At 28.2% G+C, this 25,485-nt stretch overlaps 1 protein-coding gene across 1 annotated transcript in view; it reads right to left on the minus strand.

Moving 5' to 3' along the window:
• The window catches only part of LOC129989305 (nephrin-like), an 827,768-nt gene extending 816,734 nt beyond the window's left edge, over positions 1 to 11,034 (minus strand). Inside the window, exon 1 of the mRNA XM_056097747.1 lies at positions 10,792 to 11,034. Within this exon, the coding sequence (XP_055953722.1) occupies positions 10,792 to 10,882 (91 nt within the window). The 5' untranslated portion in view covers positions 10,883 to 11,034. The remainder of the gene's footprint in view (positions 1 to 10,791) is intronic.
• Positions 11,035 to 25,485: the final 14,451 nt, after the last annotated feature.

Raw genomic sequence — 25,485 nt, forward strand, 5'->3', positions numbered from 1 at the left:
AAATGGAAATATGTTTTTGAAACTGATTTTATTAAATTGATTTTTCCCTTTCTTTTATAAATAAGAACTTGCTTGTGAAAAGAATTATAGAGTTATTACACGATATTTAAAAATTATAGATCCAAGCTATGTCCTAAATTTCATCAAAATGATAACTCAAATAGTAAACGCAACAAAACAACTCACATAAATATGATAAAATATAGTTATTTTATCTAACTATATATCACTAACTATATATCAATAGTAATATATCAATACACATACCATAAAAATAGTTTATTTATTATCATAATTTACTTCTTACGTTTTCTTTAAACTTTTAAGATTTGTAGTTTACGCTTAATCTTTCAAAGAATTCAATTTATATTTATTACAATTACATAAATTTGAACATTGCAATCCATGAAAATACAACAATATTAGAGAAATAATCTATTTTATCCTCTGTTTTATTTTGTAAAATAAATTATCTGTGTAAGAATTATTGCTGGAATTGTGGCTTACGATTTATAACACAAAGAAGTAGGGAAAAATCACTATTGGAAGATCAACCTTAATAAGATTATCCACGCTTGAAAGAAAAAAAAGGTTTGGAGATTTAATCAATCCAACTGAAATTGATTTACTCTTATGTTCTATTGTTAAAGCTTCGATCATGAGAAGGGATTTTTTTTTCAATGAGATCATGTGTCTTAACTTGGTAAGAAAATATGTTTATGTTTTTCATACAACTCTAAAAATTTAGTTTTCAATACAAAAATATATAATTTTTTTTTATCACTGAATTTCTTCGAAATTTTTTGCATTGAATATTTTATTTTTATTTAGAAAAAAATTAATCACAATGCATTTTTAAAAATATGTTTTTCATTTTCATAAATCTATAAAAACTTGGCTTTCAATACAAAAATATTTTTTTTTATTATCGAATTTCTTCGAAATTTTTCGTATAATGCTGAATATTTTATTTTTATTTAGAGAAGAATACATCGCATTGCATTTTAAAAACATGTTTTTGATTTTCCTACAGCTCTAAAAACGTGGCATACATTCCAAAATAAATAAATATTGTTTTCTTTATCTACTTTTTTCGCATTCGATATTTTATTTTCATTTATAGAAGAAAACATCAAGATACATTTTAAAAAAGATATTAGACTTAGGTTATGCTAGAAAATGTAACTACCAATCCAAAAAAAAAAAAAAATTAAAAACGTTGTTTGTGTTTTTTTCCCTTGTATTCTGACAATAAAATAACTCGTACTTTTTTCCAAAAAGCAACTTTAACAACAAATTACTTTTACTACAACAACAAATTATTTTTGCAATTTTGGAAGTCATGCAGCAATTTGTTTCATAAAGACAATTTCGTTATATTATTTTAACAAAATATAACAATACGAACTGCCAGATGAATTTCGAAATTTTTTTTTATTATTCTTTGTCATTTGTTATTTTTGGATAAAAATATTATTATTTATATATTCTTCGAGTTGTAATAGCACCTGGTTCGAAATCTTCTTCCATCAATCTCTGTGGTTTATGCAGCTCTTCATAGTGCGCTTTCATAGTATTATAGGTCGGATACTAAAGTTCCGTATGGAATGTTTTGGAAGTTTTTTAGAACATCGGCTCATGTGTCATTCCCATCATTTCAAAAGGGTTCCAAATTAAGGGATTTGTTCCAAAAGAAACTACCAATAATCTGTAAACAGGTAATAAATTCAACCAAGCTATAAGCAATTCGTTCTTTAAAAAAATTTGTCTTTAACTTGGTCTTTAAAAAAATTCTGGACAATCAGTATCACAAATTTGAACAAATTTTATTCATAAGGGCTCGATGCAGACTCACGTGATACGTGTTAAATGCCCTTCAAATTCGTCTTTTATTTTCGGAACTTTTTAGTATTCTAAGCAAGAACGATGGTCAAAGGACAGCGCAAGAGAACGAAATATTGTTAGATGTCAGATGATATGAGAAGTCACATGACTTTGACGTCATGGGTGCTTCATCGAATATTAATAACTCCGAAAAGCAAAAAATGCTTCCATTTTTGGTTGAATTGAACCCAATTTAAATAGTAATAAATAAAGTATGTTGGCATCACATATATAGAGAGAGAAGAGTTAAAATATACTCTTATCTCTACTGTTAAAGATATATGTGTATATGAATGTATATATTTTAATATATACACACATATAATAATGTATTTAAATAATTACATTATTATATACTTATTTAAATAAATTTTCATAAAATTATAAAATGTAAATGTATTTATTTATACAATTATATAATAATTTTAATAAATATTATACTTTTATTATAATATACACAGTTTACATAAAAAAACAGAAAACGACATTATGCAATCGTAAAAAATACTGTGTAATTAGAAGTAGATCATAGATATGCTTAGAATGTTAATGCACTGTGATGGCATGCGACCAGTTCTATTAAGAAGTTTCATGCACACATTTAAGAGAAGAACAATCAGGCTGCTAAAATAACACGATTTTAATATCATCATTTTATGTTTAAAAATGCTTTATTGAGAACATTATGAATATAATTTTCATTGAAATGAAGCAAAACAAATAGTTTCGGTGAACCATCTTGTAGACAAAGCCGACAAGTTAGAAAAAAGATATAAAATTATTACTTATTTTCAGAGCTTTAGAGCTTTCATACCTCAAAACAACTGCAAACTGATAAACGTTTAGTGACGAAAATAAAAATAAAATGATTACTTCTTTTCACAATTATAGAGCTTTTATTCCTTAATGCAAATACAAACTGATAATAAAAATATGAGATAAGTGATTTAAGAAAAAATTCATAACATTATTATCTACAGAATTATAATTTGCTCATTAAATAATTCCTAGTAAAAAAAAAAGATTTTATAATAAAGAATTTTATGAATTTCAATGATATTTAAAACCATCATCTTCCACGTAGTGATGGCTATTCTATAATTGCAGTAGTTATAGGGACATGGATTTAAATTATATAGAAAAGAATTTAATTTATAATACCCCGTCGAATTTCATTTGGATTACATTACAATGTGAAATAAAAATGTGAAAACGCATATATCCAAACATTCCTCCCCTCCCCCTTCTTCTATAACCGGATTAAGAAATTGAGGCTGATAGTAGCTTAATCAAATAATACCTCAAATATTAATACGAAAACTAATGACTATTTTTTAGCAGCTATGAAATCTCTTACTTTATTTTGAAAATAATAGTTCAAAATGATATCTTTTGATAAAATGATGAAGAAAGAAATTTGAAAATTACATTAGTTACATTAATTGTATTTTATTTTATTTTTATGATAGGATTTGACTTTCTAATAATAGACTCTTTATACAATTACTTTCTCGTAGAACAAGCAAAAATCGAAAGTAATATAACGATTCGACTTCGAGATTTTGATAACTTTTAGAATCTTCTGCATTTATGAAACAACTTGCATTCATTTCCAATTTCATAATGTCTCATGCTTTTACTATGTTATACGCGCTCTCTTTCCTCAAAGTTTTGTATCATTACCTTGAGCTATTCATTTCACTTGGCATTTTAACTCGCAGTAGCTAAATCTATCTACTCGAATTTTTTTTGGAAATGTGAGAAATTGTTATCACTTTTTTGAATTAAACACATTGTCAAGAAAAACCTTGAAAATCTATATCTTAAAAATCATTGAGTTAAAGACACAGAAATCGGAAGGTACTGATATATTGAAATAACGAAAAAAAAATAAAAAAAAAATAAGCAAATAAAACGTTGAGTTTACAAAAGACATTTTTAGAACTATATTTCTCTGTGCCTGCTCATGTACATATTAATAATCGAACGAATTCGAATGCAGGGTTATGGGAAGTGGGCAATATATGTGAGTATATATATGAACGTGTTAGCTGGAAAATACTGCAGATTACAGAGAAGAAATCTTGCTTGTTGTTTAACACTGAAATTTCCTATTTGCAAAATCTTTTTGACTACAATGGAAAATGGACAAATTTTACAAATATATATTTTGACCAATGTAATTGAATAATAGGTTATTATTTATAATAAACGATTAAGCACACTGACCACAACATATGTATTTATTTACTGCTTGTGGTTTCCATTTTCGACATTCTAAATATGACTTGCAGATTCTAAGGTGCGTAATTACACATATACAAGAGTAAGAATTCCTTTTACCTCAGGAAACTGAAATACATATCTATTAATTTATTTTGTTTCTGAGGGTTTTGATTAATCTGAGGGTTTTGTTATTATATAGCTTTTATGATATTAAATAAAACAGCTAATATGTAATGTCAAATAAAATTTGACGAGTGCAAAGATTTGAACAGTATAAAATCTCTCGAAGTCATATTTACAAAGAATTTTTAATTGCGCCTTTCATACACATTGACTAAAATAAATATATTAAATGATGGTTATTTTTATTAATTTATTTAAATATATACTTTAATTCATGTTGGAAGAAAAAAATCCAAATATATATATATAATAGAGAGAGAGAGATTTAATGGTATTTTTACAGTTTTATTAAATGAAAATATAAAATATATGTCTACATGAAAATAACAGCTGTCATAGCAAAAATCAGAATTTTAAACAATATGGAAATCAGTTAAAACGATAAGAGAAATGAATGAAATAATAAGGATATAAAGATGGCTCAAAAATCGTTTCCCTTAAATACCAGTTTTTGAAATTAACACCTGGAAATAAAGCAATAAAATTTCGTTGAAAAATGTCACCTTTGATACTTGAAGAATATTTTTCTGAATACCGGATTAAAACGTTTGGTTTTACATCGCATTGACACTATTGTTTTTCATAACTTATTATAACTTTCTTATTTGAATGTTTATGAGAAAGTCTAAAGGAAAAAATTAAGACTTTTCCAAACGGAGAATTCATTCTTTTGAGAATTAAGAAAAGAAAAAACTCCAGGTTGCTTAATTTCTTTTAATTTTATTGCTTTCTTTGGGCCTTGTGTGTTTTCTTTTGTGCCTTGTTTTGATATAGAAGTTACAGATGCGCGACTTAAGATAGAAACATTGGAATTTTTAAATAAAATTAAAACTAGACCAATGATATCAACGGGCCATTCAATATTCGTATGATAAATCCTAACTGGAATTGGAAGAACGGTAATTACATATAACGGTTAAATAATAAAGAACTAATACGAAACAAATGGGATCACAAAAAAAATTATGTTTGTCCGAAAATCCGAATTAAAAAGAACAGTGCCTAAAAATGAAAAGCAAGAAAGATAAAATAGCATAAATAGCAAGAAAGATAAAGTATTTTTTTAATTAAAAATGCCAGTTAAAGTTTTAACAAAGTACCGTTTAAAAAATGTAAGCTACTTTAATAAATAAAACAACTATATCTATGATTAACAAATATAATAATTTTTAAAATAATTACAATAAAAGTAAGAAATTTCTAAATTATAGCATCTTAAAGTGATGAATTATGCATTGAAATGTTAAAAAAAACAAACAGAACTATTCTTTTATAACATAATTGATTAGTGAATTTTTTTAATTCACTTATAAATTATACCAATAGATTATGAGTTATAATATAATTCTATTCTCTTATCGATTTTCCAATACAATTTAATACAAAGGAAATTTTGCATTGATTTTTTTTATTGAACATTCTGGCAAGTTTTCCGAGTGAATTAAGAGCATTAACAATTTATTTATTGAAATTTATTGCAGACGGCGCAAACTGCAAACGTGCCAAAATTAGCAAAAAGAATAAAATAAAAAAAAACCAGATTATTTTTCAATTATTTTTTTGTTTGTTTTTATCTCGAATTAATCAAATTATTCGAATTACTGACGATATTTTAACACTATAATAACAGTTAACTACTAGCGCTACAGAAAAATTTCGAATTAATGACGATTATCAATTAAAGATAATTGATTGATTTAATTTTCTCTGCATTTATATCATAGAATGCCGAATAAAAAACGAAAAAAATGATGAAAATTTATTTATACGAATGCTGTTCTATTTGCTTATTTCCTGGAAAGATTAGTCTACAAATCAAATTCAATTTTGTGATATCAGTTAATTGCTTTAATTATGAACCATAATGGAATACGTATGCTAAAAATGTCTTGTATGAGTATACTGATTAAAGTTTGCAACTGTTTTAAGTTTAAGCTGCTAAATTTAGAATTATTTTTTTCTAAAAATGCAATTGCACGGAATTAAAATAAAGCATTTCAGATATTTTATAATATTCTTCTTTTCGTTCTCTGTTACAATGCAAATTTCACTTAGTACTTGTATATCATTTACATTGACAACATTTAATATTTGCAGTACTATTTCGATTTTTTTTTCTTTTCAACTCTGGCAATAACCTATGAACTGAATTAAGGAAAAGAAATAAATTAAAATGGCATCGCTATAGATTACAAAATTGATTTCAATTTAGTTTATTATCATTGATGAAAAATATAGATGTAAATACCCGATACATTTCACACATAAAACTTCAAGTGGAAAACAGGAAATTGATCCTAACACATGTATTTAAAATAAACATATGAGAAATAATCTAAATAAAGATTAAATAAAATCTTTAACTTCACTGATTTGGCAACTCATAAATCCAAGATAAGCTTTTTAATCAGGAAATGTGATATGTTTTTATCAGCCGTTCAGTCTTCACATCTACGGTATTTTGTGAATCCAATTAGAATCTTTCATATCATTTTTTAAAAAATATGCTAAGCAATCGAAAATAAATACGATTGAAAATCTGGATTTTTTTTTTCACCTTTGAACGCCTCTTATCATGCATTACATATGAAGAAACATGAAATTCTTCTTCTTTTTTTTATATAAATACAATTATTCAAAAAAAAAATAAGCAGAATTGGAACATTATATAGCAAAAGGGATTAAAGAATTTCTAAGAAATAAATTGAGAAAAACGGTAAATTTTTATTAATAATTTTTTTTTATTATTTTGTAATAAAAGCTAAGAAATTACAAAATTACAGCTGGAATTCTCTCTTTATTTTTTCCTACTACAGTTTGAAATTCTATAAAAAAATATAATGATTATAATAAACATTGATGCAATACTTTATAAAATTAACGGTTAGAAAAATGTTTAAAAATGGCCAATTCTAATAAATTATTTTTATAATTAATTCTGCTATAAATTTTATAAAAAAAATGCATTTTTCTTCTCTATATATTTAAATATACGAATCATCAGAAGAAATTAAAATCTGATGTATTTAAAATAATGCACAATTTTTAAGATTTAATTAAATGATTTCGAAATAATCTTTGAAATATGTATCAATAAATTCTTAAAATATTCGAAATGGAGAATAATAAATTACAAAAGCAGAAATATCTCGAATCTGTCTTTTTAATTTACAAAATATTTTTCTACAAAAATCTGTCTTTTTTTTTTCAAAGAAATTTTGTATGAGCTGCTGATAAAAAGAATATCAAGAATTCAAAATAGTTAAAATAAATTGTTTTTACGATGAAAACAATTTCATATTTTGAAAATTATTAATAAGTTTAAGAACTAAAGCATTTTTTTCTGAATTCTTTGAAATTTCTAAAAAGCATTTTTAATAATTATTCTTTTTTAAACGGATAGTTTTTACGACATAATCTGCAATAAATTATTTCATCAAAAATTAAAATATGATATTTGAAATAGAATAAAATCTCAGCACTATTACAATTCTTTTCACCGTATTTTTTCAATTTGAAGCTTCATTTTAGAAAATTTCCATTTCTTTAAATTTAATATAATATTTATTAAATTCAACATTCTCTGAAGAAAGGCATAAGACAATTTTAATTGAATCAATGTGCTTAATAAAATACGATTGCAATAAAAAATGTTCTCTCAAGCAATAGATAATTGTATTTTATTTCATTAATTAATTCAATCGGATAAAAAATTATTAAATTATTTTTATGGCAAATCAAATTATGAAAACATTAATAATACATGGTAGATGTATTCTTAATAAAATGGCAATATTCTAAATATAAAATATTACACTGACATACATTAATAAAAACATTAAATACAAAATAAAAACTGTTCACGGAAGTCATTATTTGTATTTGTTGTACATCTTTATTAGATTTCTTTCTCAAATTTGTGAAAATATTAATTGAATATCAGAAAAATTAGAATTGCTACTTTAAAAAAATAATAAACCTTAAACTTATTTACAAAATTTAATTTTTTTCCTGAGAATCGTAGGAATTTTACATTTAAGAGAGACCTTTTTAAAAAATTGTAGATCATAATATAGTTTTTATTTTAGAAGTTTATTAATGATAATAATAATACATAGGTACGTTTAAACGGAATACAATTCTTTATGAAATGTGCATTCTAAATATAAATACAATAAAAATAGTTAGAAAAGAATTTTGGTTATTGCTAATATTTATCTGATAAGCAATTTTACTGCAAAAACAAAAAAAACTTGATTAATTAAAACGATTATAAATTTTAATAAATTTTAAATTATTTTTACCAATTCCGAATAATTACTAAAATTGAAATTTTTTCACTATCATTGCTTTTTGCACATAACCTTGTGTCATTAAAATTTCGAAAATATTTGAATTCCATAAAATGTTTTCATTTGATTTTGTTTCAAAAATCATATATATATTTCAAATATGTTATTATACTGTTATGTTAATATATAATATGTTGTTATGTTATTATATTATCAAATATGTTATTTCAAAATACTGACAACTGATAGAAAAGAATTTAAAAATAACTCTTATATGAAAATAATTATGAAGAAATTTTCCTTGTTATTATTTGACATTCTTAAGTAGGCAATAATGAAAGTTAGTAGAAATAAATAAAATTAATTTAAAATTATTGTTTATAATTCAGAAATTTCCATCTTAGCAAAAATAAAAATAAATATATTAGCGATATAAGAGACAAAAATTAAACAACTGAAATTAAATTTTTCTATAATAAAGACGCTAATGCTATCCTAAAATATCAATTAAAAACATATTTTCTTCTAGGTCTGTAATTAGGAGATCTATTTTAACTTATTAATATTATTTATATATATCTAAGGAATAATTTTTGAAAGCTTGTTATATTTTATTTAAAATATTGGCCTTTTTTTTCGGAAATTTTTTAAGCAACTTGGCTCATTATTTCAATGAGGAAAATATATAAGCACACAACAGAAAAAGGAAAATGAAAATAAATAAATAAACATTTTCTTCAAAAATTATTTATCCGTCAAAAGGAAAAATAGTCGTCAAATTTTAATTTTAAATAAAAAAAAATTAATGTATCGGTCGCATTTTTTGTAACTTATAAATATTTTATTAATAATTCTTATACACAATCAAACAATAAAATTCCTCTTCTAAAGAAAATTTATTAAATTTCTGATGCAATGATTCAAATTAGCATTTTTATCATCTTTTAAATAATTAAGAATATTTTATCATTTCTTTTATAAATATATTTCTTCATTTTATTTTTGACCTAAAGAAAAGAATTAAAAACTTTTTACAAAAAACTTTATGAAGCAATTAACGCTTTTTATGGAAAAAATATCCAAATATCACAATAATTGCAAGCAGAAGCCTTATATGATACACCAATTAAAGAACCTTAAAGCATTTTTATTAACTGATAAATAAAACTATTTTTTTATTAAATTCTTCTCTTGAAGGAAAGTCTTTATTGAAGGAATTTAACTGAACATAAGGACTTTTTAATTAATTAATTTAATCTGGAAATTAAGCTGAATAACTGCATTCTACATTTTTCGCATTTATTTCTCTTTTTTTATGAATGAATGAAACTTTTATCAAAAAATAGAAAATAAAGAAGACAATAAAGAAAATCATATGGCCATTCGTAGTTGCACCCCTTTCCCTATTTTATCAAAAAGTTTTGTTAAATTAATGATTGGCTATTAAACTTTTATACTTATATATTATATATTTATATTTTATAATTTTTTATTTGAAGCAGAAAGATTATTAGCTGTAAGTTCTATCTCAGTTATAAACTCTTTGTCTTCCTATATCTAGTATGACTGCCACTGTAGAGTATGCATCGTTTTCACATTCATGTTGGATAATGATTATTAAAAAACAATATAATAGCAAAAACGCTCACATTAATTTTTTTTAAAAATTACAAACTTAAAACTGTCTATTTATTTGATTTCTAAGTACTAAACGGAATTCTTATACTCATATATTTATAATAATGTCACTAATTACTTTTTGGAGTATAAAGGGTTAAATTAAAATGAAAACTATAACAAAAAAAAACTTTACTTAACTTAAACTTTAAAAAAACACTTTACTTTTTTTCAGCTTTTATTAAACCCTTATATAAATTTATATTCACTTATACTCACTTATTTATAATAATGCATCTAATTACATTACAGAGTACAGGGTGTTGGTTTAAAAATTAAATTCAAAATGAAAAAAAAATTCTAATTTTTTCAGTATTTATTAAACTCATTTTTATAAATTTATATAGATGAATTGAAAAATAAAATATCGTGTATCTTAGAAATGCAGCTAAAAAAATTTGTGGAATTCATGAAAATATGATGAAAACTGAATCACACTAAATTTAAATCATTTCAATAAAACAAAGCATAGAGGAAGGAACATGCTTGCATTTTATCCACAATATTACAGCTGCCATTCGAAACCCACCTGTCACAAATCCACAAAGGCAGACGATCCACCAACTTATCACAAATACCAAAAGTTTTCTGAAGGCCGGGACACAGTTACCATCCTCCATCCTGCGTCCCACAGCGGGTTCGAAAAAGTCACAACACACAGAACCAACCAACCAACCAACACGTGCCGGTGACGTGGGGTGGTCGCGATCCACAACAAGCACCCGACGACGTTCGCTGGTGGCGGGAAGACAACTGACGAGCGGCCCGTAGATTCAGCGGGACTCTGCTCCGTCGTCTATCGATTCTTTGTACTGTATCGTTCGAAGAGGGGGGCGCTAGCGGAGAAGGCAACTCTATATTAAGAATTTCTTTTCTTCCTCTTCTTCTCTCTTTCTTTTCTTTTCTTTCTTTCTTTGCAAGTTCCTTTTCTTTCTTTATTTTTTTGGGTGGTATAGATTACAATCCTAATCTAGGATCCATTTGTATTCTTGCCCTCATTTAACTTCAGTTCTTACTAGGAGAAGAATCTGATATGACTTTGGTTGGTTTGAAGCTTTTGAAGAGTAGGATATTGTTTGTAGATTAAGGGAAAGGTTTGTTTGCTACCCATAAGGATTTAATCAAGTCTTTGTGGTTTTTTTGAAAAAATTTGGATTTGGAAAAAAAATGGGGTTGGTTTGGTCGGGATAATAGATGAGCTGTCTTTGGTGGTTTTATTAGTGAGTGTGGGTTTGGATTTTTAGAATACTTAAAAGTTTTTGACTGTTTCCGCATGATGATTCAGAAGATATATATAAATATTTGAATTAAAAAAATTAAAGCAATTGTTGTATGCTGATTCAATTTATACCATCTCACAATTTAGGAGTTTTAATATTTTTTAGTCATGATCCTTTCTCCGATAAAAAAAAATTATTCATCCCCGTTTTCGCAAAGAGTTGAAAAGACTCGAAACCGTATTAAAATTGCCAGTATTACAGACATTTTTTTTCCAGTCCAAAATAAAAATTTATTTTTTTGGAGTGAACTCCATTTTTATCGATATATCTGTGAAGATTAAAATTAAAAGAAAAGGAAACAAAGAGCTAAACCAATTATTTTCGGAAAATATTAGATTCCATAGATTCAGAGAAACATTGGATAAAATCTGCCTACAGTAAATATGTCTATGCCCTTTTATGTATATGAACATGGTAACTGAACAACACGAGGAGTTAGATAGGAAATTTCATGAATACTCTTTGTACTTACTATAAATATCGATAATTATAGACGAAGTAGTAATAGATAGACGATAATTATTGATAATTATAGATGAAGTCCATATCCGGATTGTCTGCCACCATTCATACGCATATGGACATTTAAAATTTCATAAAGTAGCGAGCTAGTTGGACGAATTTTAATACGTGATATTGGCACCACAGATATAAGATCAATGGACATTTTTTGTTCATATCTGTCAAAAAGTGGAACATTCTTGACTGATGATATCCCTTGGTACTTGTTCTTGGTACTTGGAATTGATGATATCCTCTGAAATTTGATTGCTTTCAATCCATGATATTGAACAAAGAAATTACAAGTAAAAATGCATGTTTAATGAACTTCGTTCATTTTTAATGGCTGAAGATTGAGTTAGTAATTAAACGATGGATAAAATATTAGTTCTAATAAGTTGTCAAGTCGAATGGAACACAATTCTGCGAAATAGAAAGCTACAATAAAAATAGCTCTGATAATACAGGATGGTCTCAAACCTATTTCATAAACCCTCTTTATGAAAAAGAATAATCATTATCAATATCAGTTTTTTCAGCAGTACTTTCTTGACTCAAATATTATAAAATATTCTTAGAGCATTTTTTTTTAATACTAATGGCTTACATATTAGCTATTGGGCTACAATTAAAGAGAATGATTTTCTTTATTTGATTTTTTATGTGAGTTTATTAAGATTTAAAGGCATTCTAAAATACAGGATGGTTAAAAAACCCTTTTCTGATAACAACAAAAAAAAATGATTGTGAAGAAATTATTATAATTTGATTTAAGGTTTTTTTATATATTGAACAGGCGTTTATAAAGCTTTTAATACAGCCATTTACGTCGGTAATTTCAGTGCGAGCACACTTGGTAACACGAAGACAGTCATGACAGTATTCCAATTCTCGCCAAGTATTGTCCAACATTTCGGCTGTCATATTAGTCACAGAATCTGTAATTTTAATTTTGATTGTGCGAATATCTTCAAATTAGGTTAAAAACACTTTGTCATTTGTGTAGCTACAAAATGTCATTAAATAATAATAGCCTCTTTGAATTCATGGAACCAAAGAACATTTCCAACGTTTTCCTTCGTTGATGTCATTTTTATAACAATCGAATGTAAATCAGTATTCCTGCATTGATTGCTCCATATGTTGGACTAAAAAACATTAAAACTATTGTAATTCTATAGTAAAAATGTATTAATGAATAAAAAAATTGTTATTCCATATTAAAAATTTATTATTCCATACTAAAAATTTTGTATTCCATAGTTAAAATTTGTACTACTCGTATTTAGACCGTAAAACTTTAGATTATTCCATAGTAAAAGTTTTGCAGTATTATATTTCATGGTTATTTTGTAATAATGTTTTGCACCACTGAAGAATTTATAACAATTATAAGTGAAATAGCTAGACCTAAGAAAAAGTAAGTTCATAAAGATATATATTGAAAATGCTGTTATGAGTGAGAAATTTCCTTTCGACCTTTTCTTATACATCTACAGAATGTCGTTATTTTAGTTTTCTTGAACAGTGAAGAATACCTAGATTAACTTGATCGCGAAAAGCGGCCAATATACAATAAATCAATCTGCGGTGTGTCACTATTATATTTCGAATTAAAAATATGTTATAATATAAAGAAACTTTATAACGTATTCAAATTTCGAAAAATTTCATTACAGCAATCTTATTACCAATATTGAACAAATATACCTAAAACAGAGGAAGGGATCTCATCAAAGCTTTCACATACATTTTCAAATAAATGCGTTGTACCACAAAACGCATTGCATGGCATTGGTGTTCAATACTTACGGAATATCAAACTTTGGCGGGAATTCAGCATTTTTATTTATTGTTTTGTGGGATCCTTGCCAATTCATCCCTGACAGGCGTTTAATAGCACCCGAAAAACAAATTTGTATTTTGAAGCCTTTTTTTTTCAACCCTTTGAAACAAATTTTGACACTAAACTACACTTGTATACACAAAATGACATACCAAATTCGATATACTTAAGTTATTGAGTTTGTGAGTTATTACGTTTACATGCTTCTGAGGATACAGAGAGACAGACCGTCAACCACTTCCTGAGTTTGGCTCAAAATTTCTTTGGTGTTTACTCTAGAGATGTTAAATATGTGTACCAAATTTTATCTATCTAGCTCTCTTCGTTTTGTAGTTATCATGCTAACTTATATTCAAACAGCTTAACCCTCCGAGTGGCAAACCCGTCAAAAGACGGAATCTTTTATACTTTCAAAATGGTAGGCCCGTCAAAAGACGGAAACAAAAACTCCCTTAACAGACAGATTTCCTCTTAATGGACTTTACTCAAGATTTGATGGAAGAAAATCCACAAATAGAAGAAGATCCTCAAGAAAAATCTACAAATTTGGTATGAAGACTATATGCTAAATTTCATGCGTCTAAATCAAAGCGTTTCTGAGTTATCCTTATCACAGACAGACAGGCGGACATTTTCCAAAAATGTGTTTTTCGACATAGGGAGGTCGAAAACGGGGAGATTCGTCAAACTGTCGAGTTCGAATTTTTTGACGATTACTATATATTTTTTTTTATACTATGCATATCAGAACACAAAAATCGAGATAATATAAAAAAATGTTTATCTAGTCATAATTCTTAATTATCGTCAAAAAACATTGAAATTAGAAAACCAAAACTCAGAATTTATCAGTTGAAAAGAGAAATTTCAAGTAATTTTAGGACAGTTTTTTTTATGTTTATCAAGAATAACGAGATATATGAAATCTACTTAAAATGACTACACTTCTACGAATACCATTCTTGTATGAGAGAATACGAAAGGAGATCAATCCATGTCATTAGAAATCTTAAATTTTCATATAGGTCTTCACGGACTTGCAAAATATGGGTCGGTATCTCGAAAGAAATTTCTGTCACGAATTCATAATGCACAATAGTCAATAAGATCTGATTCTCGAAATTTGGTAAGGAAGTGGTTAAAAAAAAGGGCTTGACTCCAGAGTTCTGTCTCATTTTGGTAAAAATGAGATTTGAGATTTTGAGATATGACTAACGTTTTATCCTAATGGAATCCATACGAGAATTTCCACTTGATGGTTTTAAAATATCTTATAATTAATGGCGGATTTCGTTGATTTTTGGCTCTAAATACTGGGCCTTATGAAACCTTTCTTCTAATAAGTTATTAAATTTAGTTTTACTCTTCAACGTCTTAATCAAAATATTGTTGATTTATTTTATATCAGTTTGTTTTTCTAAGAAAATTTGTGAAAATACGAACAAACTCTTAGTTTATTCATACAGTATATTTATTATTTTACTTATATTTAATATTATTTATTATTTTATATGTATTATTATACTTATATTTCATATTATTTATAATTTTATATTTATTATTTTACTTATATTTAATATTATTTATTATTTTATATTTATTATTATACTTATATTTAATATTATTTATTATTTTATATTTATTGTTATACTTATATTTAATATTATTTATTATTTTATATTTATTATTTTACTTATATTTATTATTATACTTATATTTAATATTATTTATTATTTTACTTATGTTCAGTGCCCGCGTCCTGTCATAGGGGTAGTGCATCTTCCTCGTGATCTGGGCGTCCCGGGTTCGAATCCCGGTTCGGGCATGGTTATTCTTCATCTGTGTTCTATCTGTGAGGTGTGTGAATGCGCCCCCATGTAAAAAGGGTTTGTGCAAGCGAATGTGTGTGAGTTTCATGAGCTAGAAGTCAGACTTCTGCCCCTGGGCGCTCAAGGGTTTTTACCCTCAGAAGCTATTATACTCCCTTTCCGTGGTAACGCGGGCACGACGTCATCATCACTTATATTTTATATTTATTATTTTACTTATATTTAATATTAATATATTTAATATTTAGTCTTAGTTATTAGTCATGATTGTATGACAGGTATCTCTGTATATAATATTATTTAAACAAACAGTCACTGCTTAAACCAGAGCGAGTGGTCTCCTTAAAACTTTCTCGCATATTCTCTAATAAACTTGTCATGCCAGAGAACACCTTAAAGGCATTGACGTACAAAAGTTGGGAAATATTAAATTTTGACATGAATTCACTGAATCTATAGTGTTATTCTTTGCGAGTTATTTGGTTAGTATCCGAAAATCCAATTGTACTTTAGACACGTTTCTCTCAACAGATTGGAACAAAGACCTGATACAAAACTGCACTTGTAGTTACAAAATCCCATACTAAATTTGATAAATTTAAGTACATTGCGTTTTTGAATTATCGCTTTTACATGTTCTGAAACACAGACCGGCAAACAATCAACCTGTTGCTGTATTTCTCTCAGAATCTGACTGGTGTTTACACTAGAAACATTAATCTGTGTACCGAATCTTATCTATTTAACACTCTTCGCTTTATAGATATTGGGGTAAATTTTATTCAAACAAATGGACAGACAGACTTCCTCTAAACAGATTTTACTCGAAATTTGATAAAATTCTACTGATTTTGTGTAAAAAACCGTATACTAAATTTCAACCGTCTTCTCAAAGCATTTTTGAGTTACTTTGTCCCAGACAGACAGACGGATGGTTTCCAAAAATGTGTTTTGCGAATTCAGAAAGATATAAAACTTGGAGATTCATGCAAAATTTCAAATTTGAATTTTTTGATAATTACTACGCTTTCCCAATACTGCATAAACGAGAAAGTAAAAAACAGTAATAAATTAACGGTGTGGTCTTCTGGTAACTATTTCCCGTACTCTCCAATAAAGACTTTATATCTCTTCCTCCGTATAAAATTGTAGACTTTGGCTCAAGTAGCGAATTCTTGCATAGCAGTGGTGTACGATAGTGAAGAAATACACATCTTTGGTACGAATCTAGTATTTTACTATATCTGTCACAGGAACCTCTATTTCGGATGTCTTTTTCCAGACGATTGGTTCCAAATTTCATCAGTATTTATAAGATAAGTTTACTTTAGTTGAGTTATATTAACGTCCCGTTTGAAGCAACACTAGAGCTTTGGGACGGACCTCGAAATTTTGAACCGCGGTCAGATGACGAGGGCGACACCTGAGCTCGCACCCCCCTCTCCACACCACGCCAGCTGGAGGACGTTTGGTCAGTACGGATTTAACGTGCAACAGACCCCTTCACACGACGGTTCTTCGGTGGAATCGGGTCTCGAACCTGAAACCCTCCGGTTCCGAGGCCGAGACCTTACCACCAGGCCACCGTGGCCTGTATTTATAAGATAAGTAATAAAGTATGTATTACTTATCCTTACGATCAGTATTTAAATCAGTATCAGTAACAGTTTAGATGATAAATTTGTGAACCAAATTTTACTTATCTAGCTTTTGGAGTTTTGTTGTTATCGAGTTCATTTATATCAGAACAGCCAACCAGACGGACTTCCTGCAAATGAATTTCATTCAAAATTGGATAAAAGTCGACGAATTTGGTCGTCATTCCATGCACCAAATTTCATAGAGCCGTCTATCTAGAAGCACTTTCGATCTATCAGTTTCGCAGATGTAATACCAGAAATGTGTTTTTCGGACACAAGAAGATCTGAAGCACTGATATTTGTCAAAGTTTCGAATTCGGATCTTCCAACAATCATAATACTTATTCGATATTTCAGATAAAGTAAAAACCCAACTAAATTTATAGTAATTTGACGAATTATTATTATTATTTGACCCATTGTTTGTTTGAAATATTAATGTAATATACTAAATAATAGAAAAGAGAAAAAAACTCCAAGGAATTTTATTTTAAAAAGTGTACAACCAAATGTGTTCACGTTTTTAATGAAATGATTAATTGTTATGAAAAAAACTCAAATGTCTTGCGAAAATGTTCGAATCTTTTGTTCATCTCTCTGAGAGACAGAAGACGAGACATTCCACCCTCCGCATCGAAAAGCGGAAGTCAAAATCCATTTAGTGGTTGGATGACATATGCAATTAATATGACTGTCACTTCAAATTAATTGTCGTAAACATAGCAATAGTTTTCTACCTAATTACGTTAAAATATTTTCATATGAGAATCTGTAATTATCATGGTTAGCGGCATGTTAGTTTTATTTATTAGTTTATCTAAATAAGAGGTGATATGCAATAATTTTTCTTTGAATTAAATTCCTATATTTGATAATCATTTCATTTATAATTGATGCAAAAAACAGCAATTTTTTTTCTAAAAAGATTATATAGTAATTGCTAAAAAAGTCAAAAGATTAAAAAAAAAAACCAATAATAATAACGTCAGGTTTTAATGTAATTTTGGATATTTTTAGAGAATTTACTAAAGTAAACTGACAGCATATGACTGTCTATTAAAAAGGCAAATATCTTTTGAGCGCATATTATCATTCGTGTAATTATATAAAAAAATTAATTTAAAAAATCTGATGTTCTCACTTTAAGACAATTTGATGACTTGGAATTTAATAATATATTTTCATTCCTTTTTGCATCACAAGTACTTTTAAAACAATAGCATCAAATGTAGGACGTCATGTGATTTACTATTAATAAAGTTTGCACATATTTAAAGATAAAGCTGCATTACATTCAATATAAAAAATACATTTAACTAATTTTTAAACCTTAAAATTATTTTATTTTCATCAGTTTTAAAGACATGAAAAATTTCTGCCCGAATAATGCGGCTATTTAATGATTTTGTTATAACAAAAAAGAAAACCTTTATTAATTACATAAACCAGCAGGAATGGTTTTCCCGAATCTTTCACGCAAACTCACTCACAAATATACTTTGTTTATAAACGTCATATCACTGGTGCACAATTGTAACGGAAATAGTCTAATGGCATGCGAATTTCGATGATTTTTCAGGGAAATTACTTGTACTTTTTCCGACTGACTAAAATAAAAATTTGACACAGAATTACAATTAAAATCACAAGAACACATGTAAAATTAGAAGGCATGTTATTAACTTTTGGATTATTGTGTGCGTGTGTTTGGAAAGTACAGACCGACAGACAGTCAACGCTTTGTTAGATGTGGCTCAAAATTTGCCAAAGATTCAAACTTGAGATATTAACCGAATTTAAATTAACTAAATTATTACATTTTTGAATTATTGAGTTTGAATGCAAGCAAAAGGCACCCGACATACAATCAATCGTTTAAAGGATTTGATATATATATATAGTTGTGAAATCTGAGGACCAAATTTCATTCATCTAGTTCTTTTAATTCTGTAGTTGTCTTGTTAATTTTTAGCTATATATCTGTATAGACAGACTTCCTCTGAATTGGTTTTTTTGAAAAATCTGAGATATATACAAATTTTGAAATATAAAAAAATGAGCAAAAACATCGATTACAAAAATGGATCTTTACAAACTCCAAAAAGATGTCAAATTAAATATATAAAAATAATAATAAAAATTAAAATGAAACTTAATTAAAATAAAAATGTAAAAAAAATAGTCTCTACCTGTGAGAATGCAGAATTTTATTAAATTAACTAATAATTAACAAGGAAATTCTTAAAATGCAAAAATAGTGTATTTCATCGAGAATACACAAATGCACAAAATTTAATTACTAATGAATAAAAAAAATGAGCAAAAAATTGATTACAAAATTGGATCTTTATGAACATAAAGAATGAAAAGTAAATGTGTAAAAATATTAATAAGAATTAAAATAAAACTTAATTGAAATAAAAATGCAAAAAAATAGTCTCTACCTGTGAGAATGCAAAAATTTGATTAAATTAACTAATAATTAAAAAAAAATTCTTAAAATGCCAAAATAGTGCATTTCAACAAGAATACACAAATGCACGAACTATTATAACTTGTGTATAAAAAAATGAGTAGAAAAATCAATCACATAGTTGGATGTTTACAAATATAAAAAATGTCAAATTAAATGTATAAAAATATTAATAAAAATTAAAATAAAAACGTAAAAAATGTGGGTTATTCCTCTAAGAATGCAAAATTTGATTAAATTAACTAATTATTAACAAAGAAATTCTTAAAATGCCAAAGTAGTGTATTTCATCAAGACAATACACAAATGCATGAAATTTGATAATTAAAGAATAAAAAAAATGAGCAAAAAATATCGATTACGACTTTAAATCTTTACAAATATTAAAAAATGTCAAATTAAATGTATAAAAAATATAGTAAAAACTAAAACATTAACTAAAAATAATTTCTAAACACCTAATTTATAGTTAGTTTTAGCATTCACCCGATATGCAAACTAAATTTAGAAAATACCTGTTCAGAAAGAAGTTCAGCATCCAGTTGTTATGAATACATTAGTAACATACAAGCCATATGTTAAGCCTTGCAACCCCTTGGTATTCATATTATTCTTACTATTTAAACTATTTAAAACTACATTTGAATAAGATATTTCAAAATGAAAAGAGCCGAAGAAATTTCATTTCTTCTTCGGAAAAATTCGTGCCTTCCGAAAGCAAAGGATCGGAAATATTCGGACGAGTTGAAAGGGAGCAATTTTTTGCAGTGTCAGATTCGAGCGAAGTGCTCTGCATATTAAGGAATGCGATATCTTGCATAAAAAGAAGTTTCCAAAAAGATCAGCAGAAATCTTTAAAAGTGTTAGGGAATTTTCCTGATTTCTGAAATAGATTTAAAATGCCGAAGCAGTAACGTGGGAGGCACGTTAGATGTTAGTTCGTCAGAAGAAAACAGCCCTGCAAGAATTTAAATAATTTTAAACCAATTTATGTTATATTAAATCACAATTTTTACATCTATATGTTTAAAATGATTTCAAAAACTAAGGAATCAAGTCCCCATCTATAACCACCCATCCGATTTCGTTAATTTTTATTTCAAATTAAATCTCTTGATCTCTAGACCAATTTTCAATTAATCATCATTTACGAGGAAAATCTCAAGGACAACACTGTACATTTCCAAAAGAAAAACAGAGCCATAGATCTCCAGCAATAACCACTGTTCAGATTTTACCGATTTTTATTTCTAATGAAGGCTCATATCCCTAAGATACGTCATCATACATTGCTTGATTCCTAACCTCAATTTTCAAAAGAAACTTCAAAATTTCTGGTTAACTTCCAGAATATTTGAAGATAGAAAATGTAACTTCCGGAAGAAGTCCCAGAATGTAACCAGAAGTAACTTCTGGCTACATCTGGGTATGAAAAAAAATCCACAGCAGTGCCCTCTAGTTCCAATCATAATAATGATTTTATCAATATTTATCTTATTTAATAATCTAATGTTTCGACAATACATTGGAATTACACTCATGATGCTCGAAGGTATTCAGATTTTACTGAATGATCCGGATTTCATAACAACGATGGAGCGGGAACTATGATTAAATTCTAAAGATTATCACCACCCACGTTACATCCTCTCCCTTAGGAGGTACGTCTCGTCAGTGGCGCTAGTAACTCATAACCGTTAATGTTCTCACCAGAGATTCAAGAGCCAACCGCCATAGCGGAATCTTTTAACATCTGAGTATTTGGAGTTTTCTTCTGGAGGGGGGGGGTGAGTGACATTTGGGATGAACCACCAGTAGTAGTCTGTCCCCCTTCTCCCCACATTTTCAAGAAACACCACAATATATAATCTTGAAACCACTCCACTGCAACAACTAAACCGATTTCGCAAAATAATTTTGCATCTTTTTGTGCGTAATGCCCAATCTAAACACTCTATGTTTAATATGCGGTATAAAATAACGCTTTCTTTTATTATGATAAGATGTAGCTCATAGATGTTGGTTGGCGTTATCTAATTAATATTACTAATAGAGTGGGTGAGAAGTTTGACGCCTAAGGCGGCTAGTAGACTGTTGATTTTCAACACTTCAACAATGTTACATTATTTAATGCTTGCATTATCTGCTGTATTCTGATTGATGAAGGTTTGATTTGGTTTAGTTACATTGATTTGCCAAAAGTAGGAAGTTTCTGGAGAGGTTTAGGAATTTGAGCCCTTTTTATCACTGCTTACAATAAAGGTATTCGGGAACTCAACTAAATGAAATAATAAACCACTAATAATAAAGACACTCTGTGCGTATTACCTTTTTCTGTTAGCACTTTACAACTTTATAGCCTGTTAACATTACAATCAATGAGCTGTAGATTTCGCATAAAGGATTTAATTTTAAAAAATCTATATTTGCCCATGGACCAATTGATACCGGCCCGCAATCAAATAACGAAGATGCACTTGAGATGATTCTCCCAACTACGAAATTCCATGTCATGTTAGATTTGACCCAAAGCTTATTACTGCTGTGGTTTATGCATGAGGTCTGAGAAAAGGTTTCAAAATATGTATAACGTTCCTGAAAATGTTTAAATAATTGAATTAAATTTTCAGTGAGGTATTAAATTAACTGATCATTGTCGTTATCAAATTCTATGCTACTACTCATGGATTTTATATACAGCTATCTGTACGGTTATTTGATACTGGAGTTTGTGCCCGCCTACAAGTATTGTTTCTCAGTTAATAGGAACACAGATTAATTAACGACAGTTGTAGTAAAAAATCTCATGCTCATTTGCAAAGTTTTTAAGACATAAAATATAGTGTTAGCAAGAATTAAGTTACCCACTTCAGAGGGCTCTGAAATGCGTTCTATTGATCCAAAAGATATAAAATTTGAGCTATAAATTATTGAAATGATGCGCTTTACATTTATTAAATACAAAATGGTACAAAAATTCACCATTAGGTGTTGTTGTAATACACATAAAACGATTTAATATGGTATATAATTGTTAAATAAAGTAAAATTAAAATTGCTCAATATGTCCTCTTTCATTTTCAACATATTTTCTACAGATGACCGGAGAAAGTTTGTCGTAATTTTAAGAATATGGCGCCGAATGTTGTCCTTCAGATATGGTAGGGATGATGGCCTTTGGCAGTAGATATTGCCCTTCAAATAACCCCATAATCAAAAGTCGCAAGGTGTGCTGTCCGCCGAGCGAGGAGGCCATGCTATTGAGAAATGACGGCTGATAACTCGAGCTTCTATGAAATGCTGTATTAATAATCGCTTTACCCGACGATCAATATGAGGTGGTGCACCATCCTGCATGAAAATGATGTCTTGAAGGCATCCACGCTGTAGAAGAGTTGGGATTACAAAATAACTCAGCATATCATGGTACCGTTATCCTATGACAGAACAGGTTTGGATTCCATTTGAAGTTATCTCTTCAAAGAAATACGATCCAATGATAAAGGTAGCTGTAAAACCACACCATACTGTCACTTCAGGATGCAGGGGATTTGTTCCTGGATAACACGAGGGTTTTCCTCTGTCCAAATTCGACCGTTGTGGGTGTTAACTTACCCATTGAGGTAAAAGTGGGCCTCTTCACTTCACAGAATGTTCCATGGCCAAGTTGTGTCAACCACCATTCGAGCAAAGAACTGAAGTGCAAAAGTTTTAAGGACCACTACGTCCCCGTCCTGCAACAGGTGCACAGACTTGATTTTGTATGGATAAAAATACAAAATATGCCTTACGTTTTTTCGTGCAGTTGAATACGGCATATCCGGAATACGGGAAACAACTGGCAAACTCACACTATTATGCGGCGCCTGACTTCTGGCTTCAACGAACGCGATCACAACATTTTCGACGCTCGATGATGGGATTTCTTTTCGTCCTCTACCTGGAAGAATGTCAAGTTGCCCAGTATTTTCAAATTTCTGCATACTCTTGCGTAGAGTACCTAGAGACATTGGACCTCTTCGTATTTGCTTCATACGACGAAATCGCTGTAGAGCTGCAACGTAGTTTTGTTGGTTTAGGTAGAACAATTTCACCAGCAGCGCTTTTTCTTGCAACGTCGGCATGACGAACAGCGAAGAAACTAATGTTCGTGAAGAATCCGCCTTCTTTTTATCCAAAGAAAAATGGTAATGGACATGCGCTGCAACGCAAAATATGTTTCATATTTTCAATATATGCAAATAAATGCCATTGGTACTACATTGCCATCTGTTGGTGAATTTCTGTATTAATATTTTAAATTAATAAATGTAAAGCGCATCATCTCAATAATCTGTAGTTCAAATTTTTATCTTATTTGGACCAATAGAACGTATTTTAGAGCCCTCTGAAGTGGGTAACTTATTTCTTGCGAACACTGTATATAAATGTATTCGGGAGTACAATTTAGATGTAAAGAAATAATTAGTTTTATTTCTTTGCAATGAAATCTTTTTTAGCCATAATGATCACAAACACCTAAAAATAGTCATTCAAATCGAATTGAAAAATTATGATTCACTAACAAAAAAGGGCCTAATGCAAACGCAAAATCAAAAAAAACCTGCCGGAAGAAGATATTAGCAATAATCTACAATTTCGTCTGTGAAGGTAAAATATACTGAATCAACAAAAATATAATTTATACTGCTTAGATTTATACACACAACGATAAATCAGTCAGTTTAAGTATAATTATATACTTGTCTCTGTTGTTAAAAGCCAAAGCAAAATTTAAGATTTCGCGTCTGACAAAATTACTGTCCAAAAGAGTATAGAACTATTAATTTCGTCCAAAGTTACAGACGGCTGTGGATGATTCTGTATACTGATATCTACGTAATCATTTCAAAGAATGAGGAGAACGGTAGAAATATTTCCTTCTCAATACCTTGATTCCATAAGTATAATAAATTAAGCTTATAGTTAATAACGAATTAACAAATAAAAATATTAAGCGCCCAGCCAAACTTTATTTCTATCTAGGATCTGGTGAAATGAATATTGTTTGAACTCATCATAAGGAAATAAATAATTCAAAAACAAGCATTTCCAATTTTATATGCATAGATTTTTTTCTGAAAGAAATGATAATGTCAAAACAGATGCGTAGACATCATTTATTGAAAATGTGTGAATAAAATATGAATTTCTATGAAAGATGCAGAACTTTTCTCGCTATAACAATGAATGAAAAACGAAATATTTCAAATAAATCATCCGATGAGCAAAAATAATTTTTAGACAGTTTTTATGTTGTAAACTTTGAGAGATACATAAATCTCGTTGCTTGAGAGATAGGAAATTCAAAATTGAGAGTTATGGAGAAAGATATAGCTCCGGACAAGCAACTACCTGTTAAAAAAAGAATCTATCAAGTCATGACAATGAACAAAGATGAACTGATGTGAAAACTTAGCAAACTGCTAGTGCAATTAAATGAGATCGTAATTATAATATTTATTATATTATTCACTTAACGAGAGACAGACGAACGCCGCTTAATGATAAACAGACCAAAGATAAAAAAATAGAGAAATTTAATATGTCAATTAGTCTACATATTAGAAATCAACTGGCAATGTCTATCTCAAAAGTTATTGACAAATGGCATG

This window comes from Argiope bruennichi, chromosome 10, assembly GCF_947563725.1.
Source record: "Argiope bruennichi chromosome 10, qqArgBrue1.1, whole genome shotgun sequence".
NCBI classification, from domain to species: Eukaryota; Metazoa; Arthropoda; class Arachnida; order Araneae; family Araneidae; genus Argiope; species Argiope bruennichi.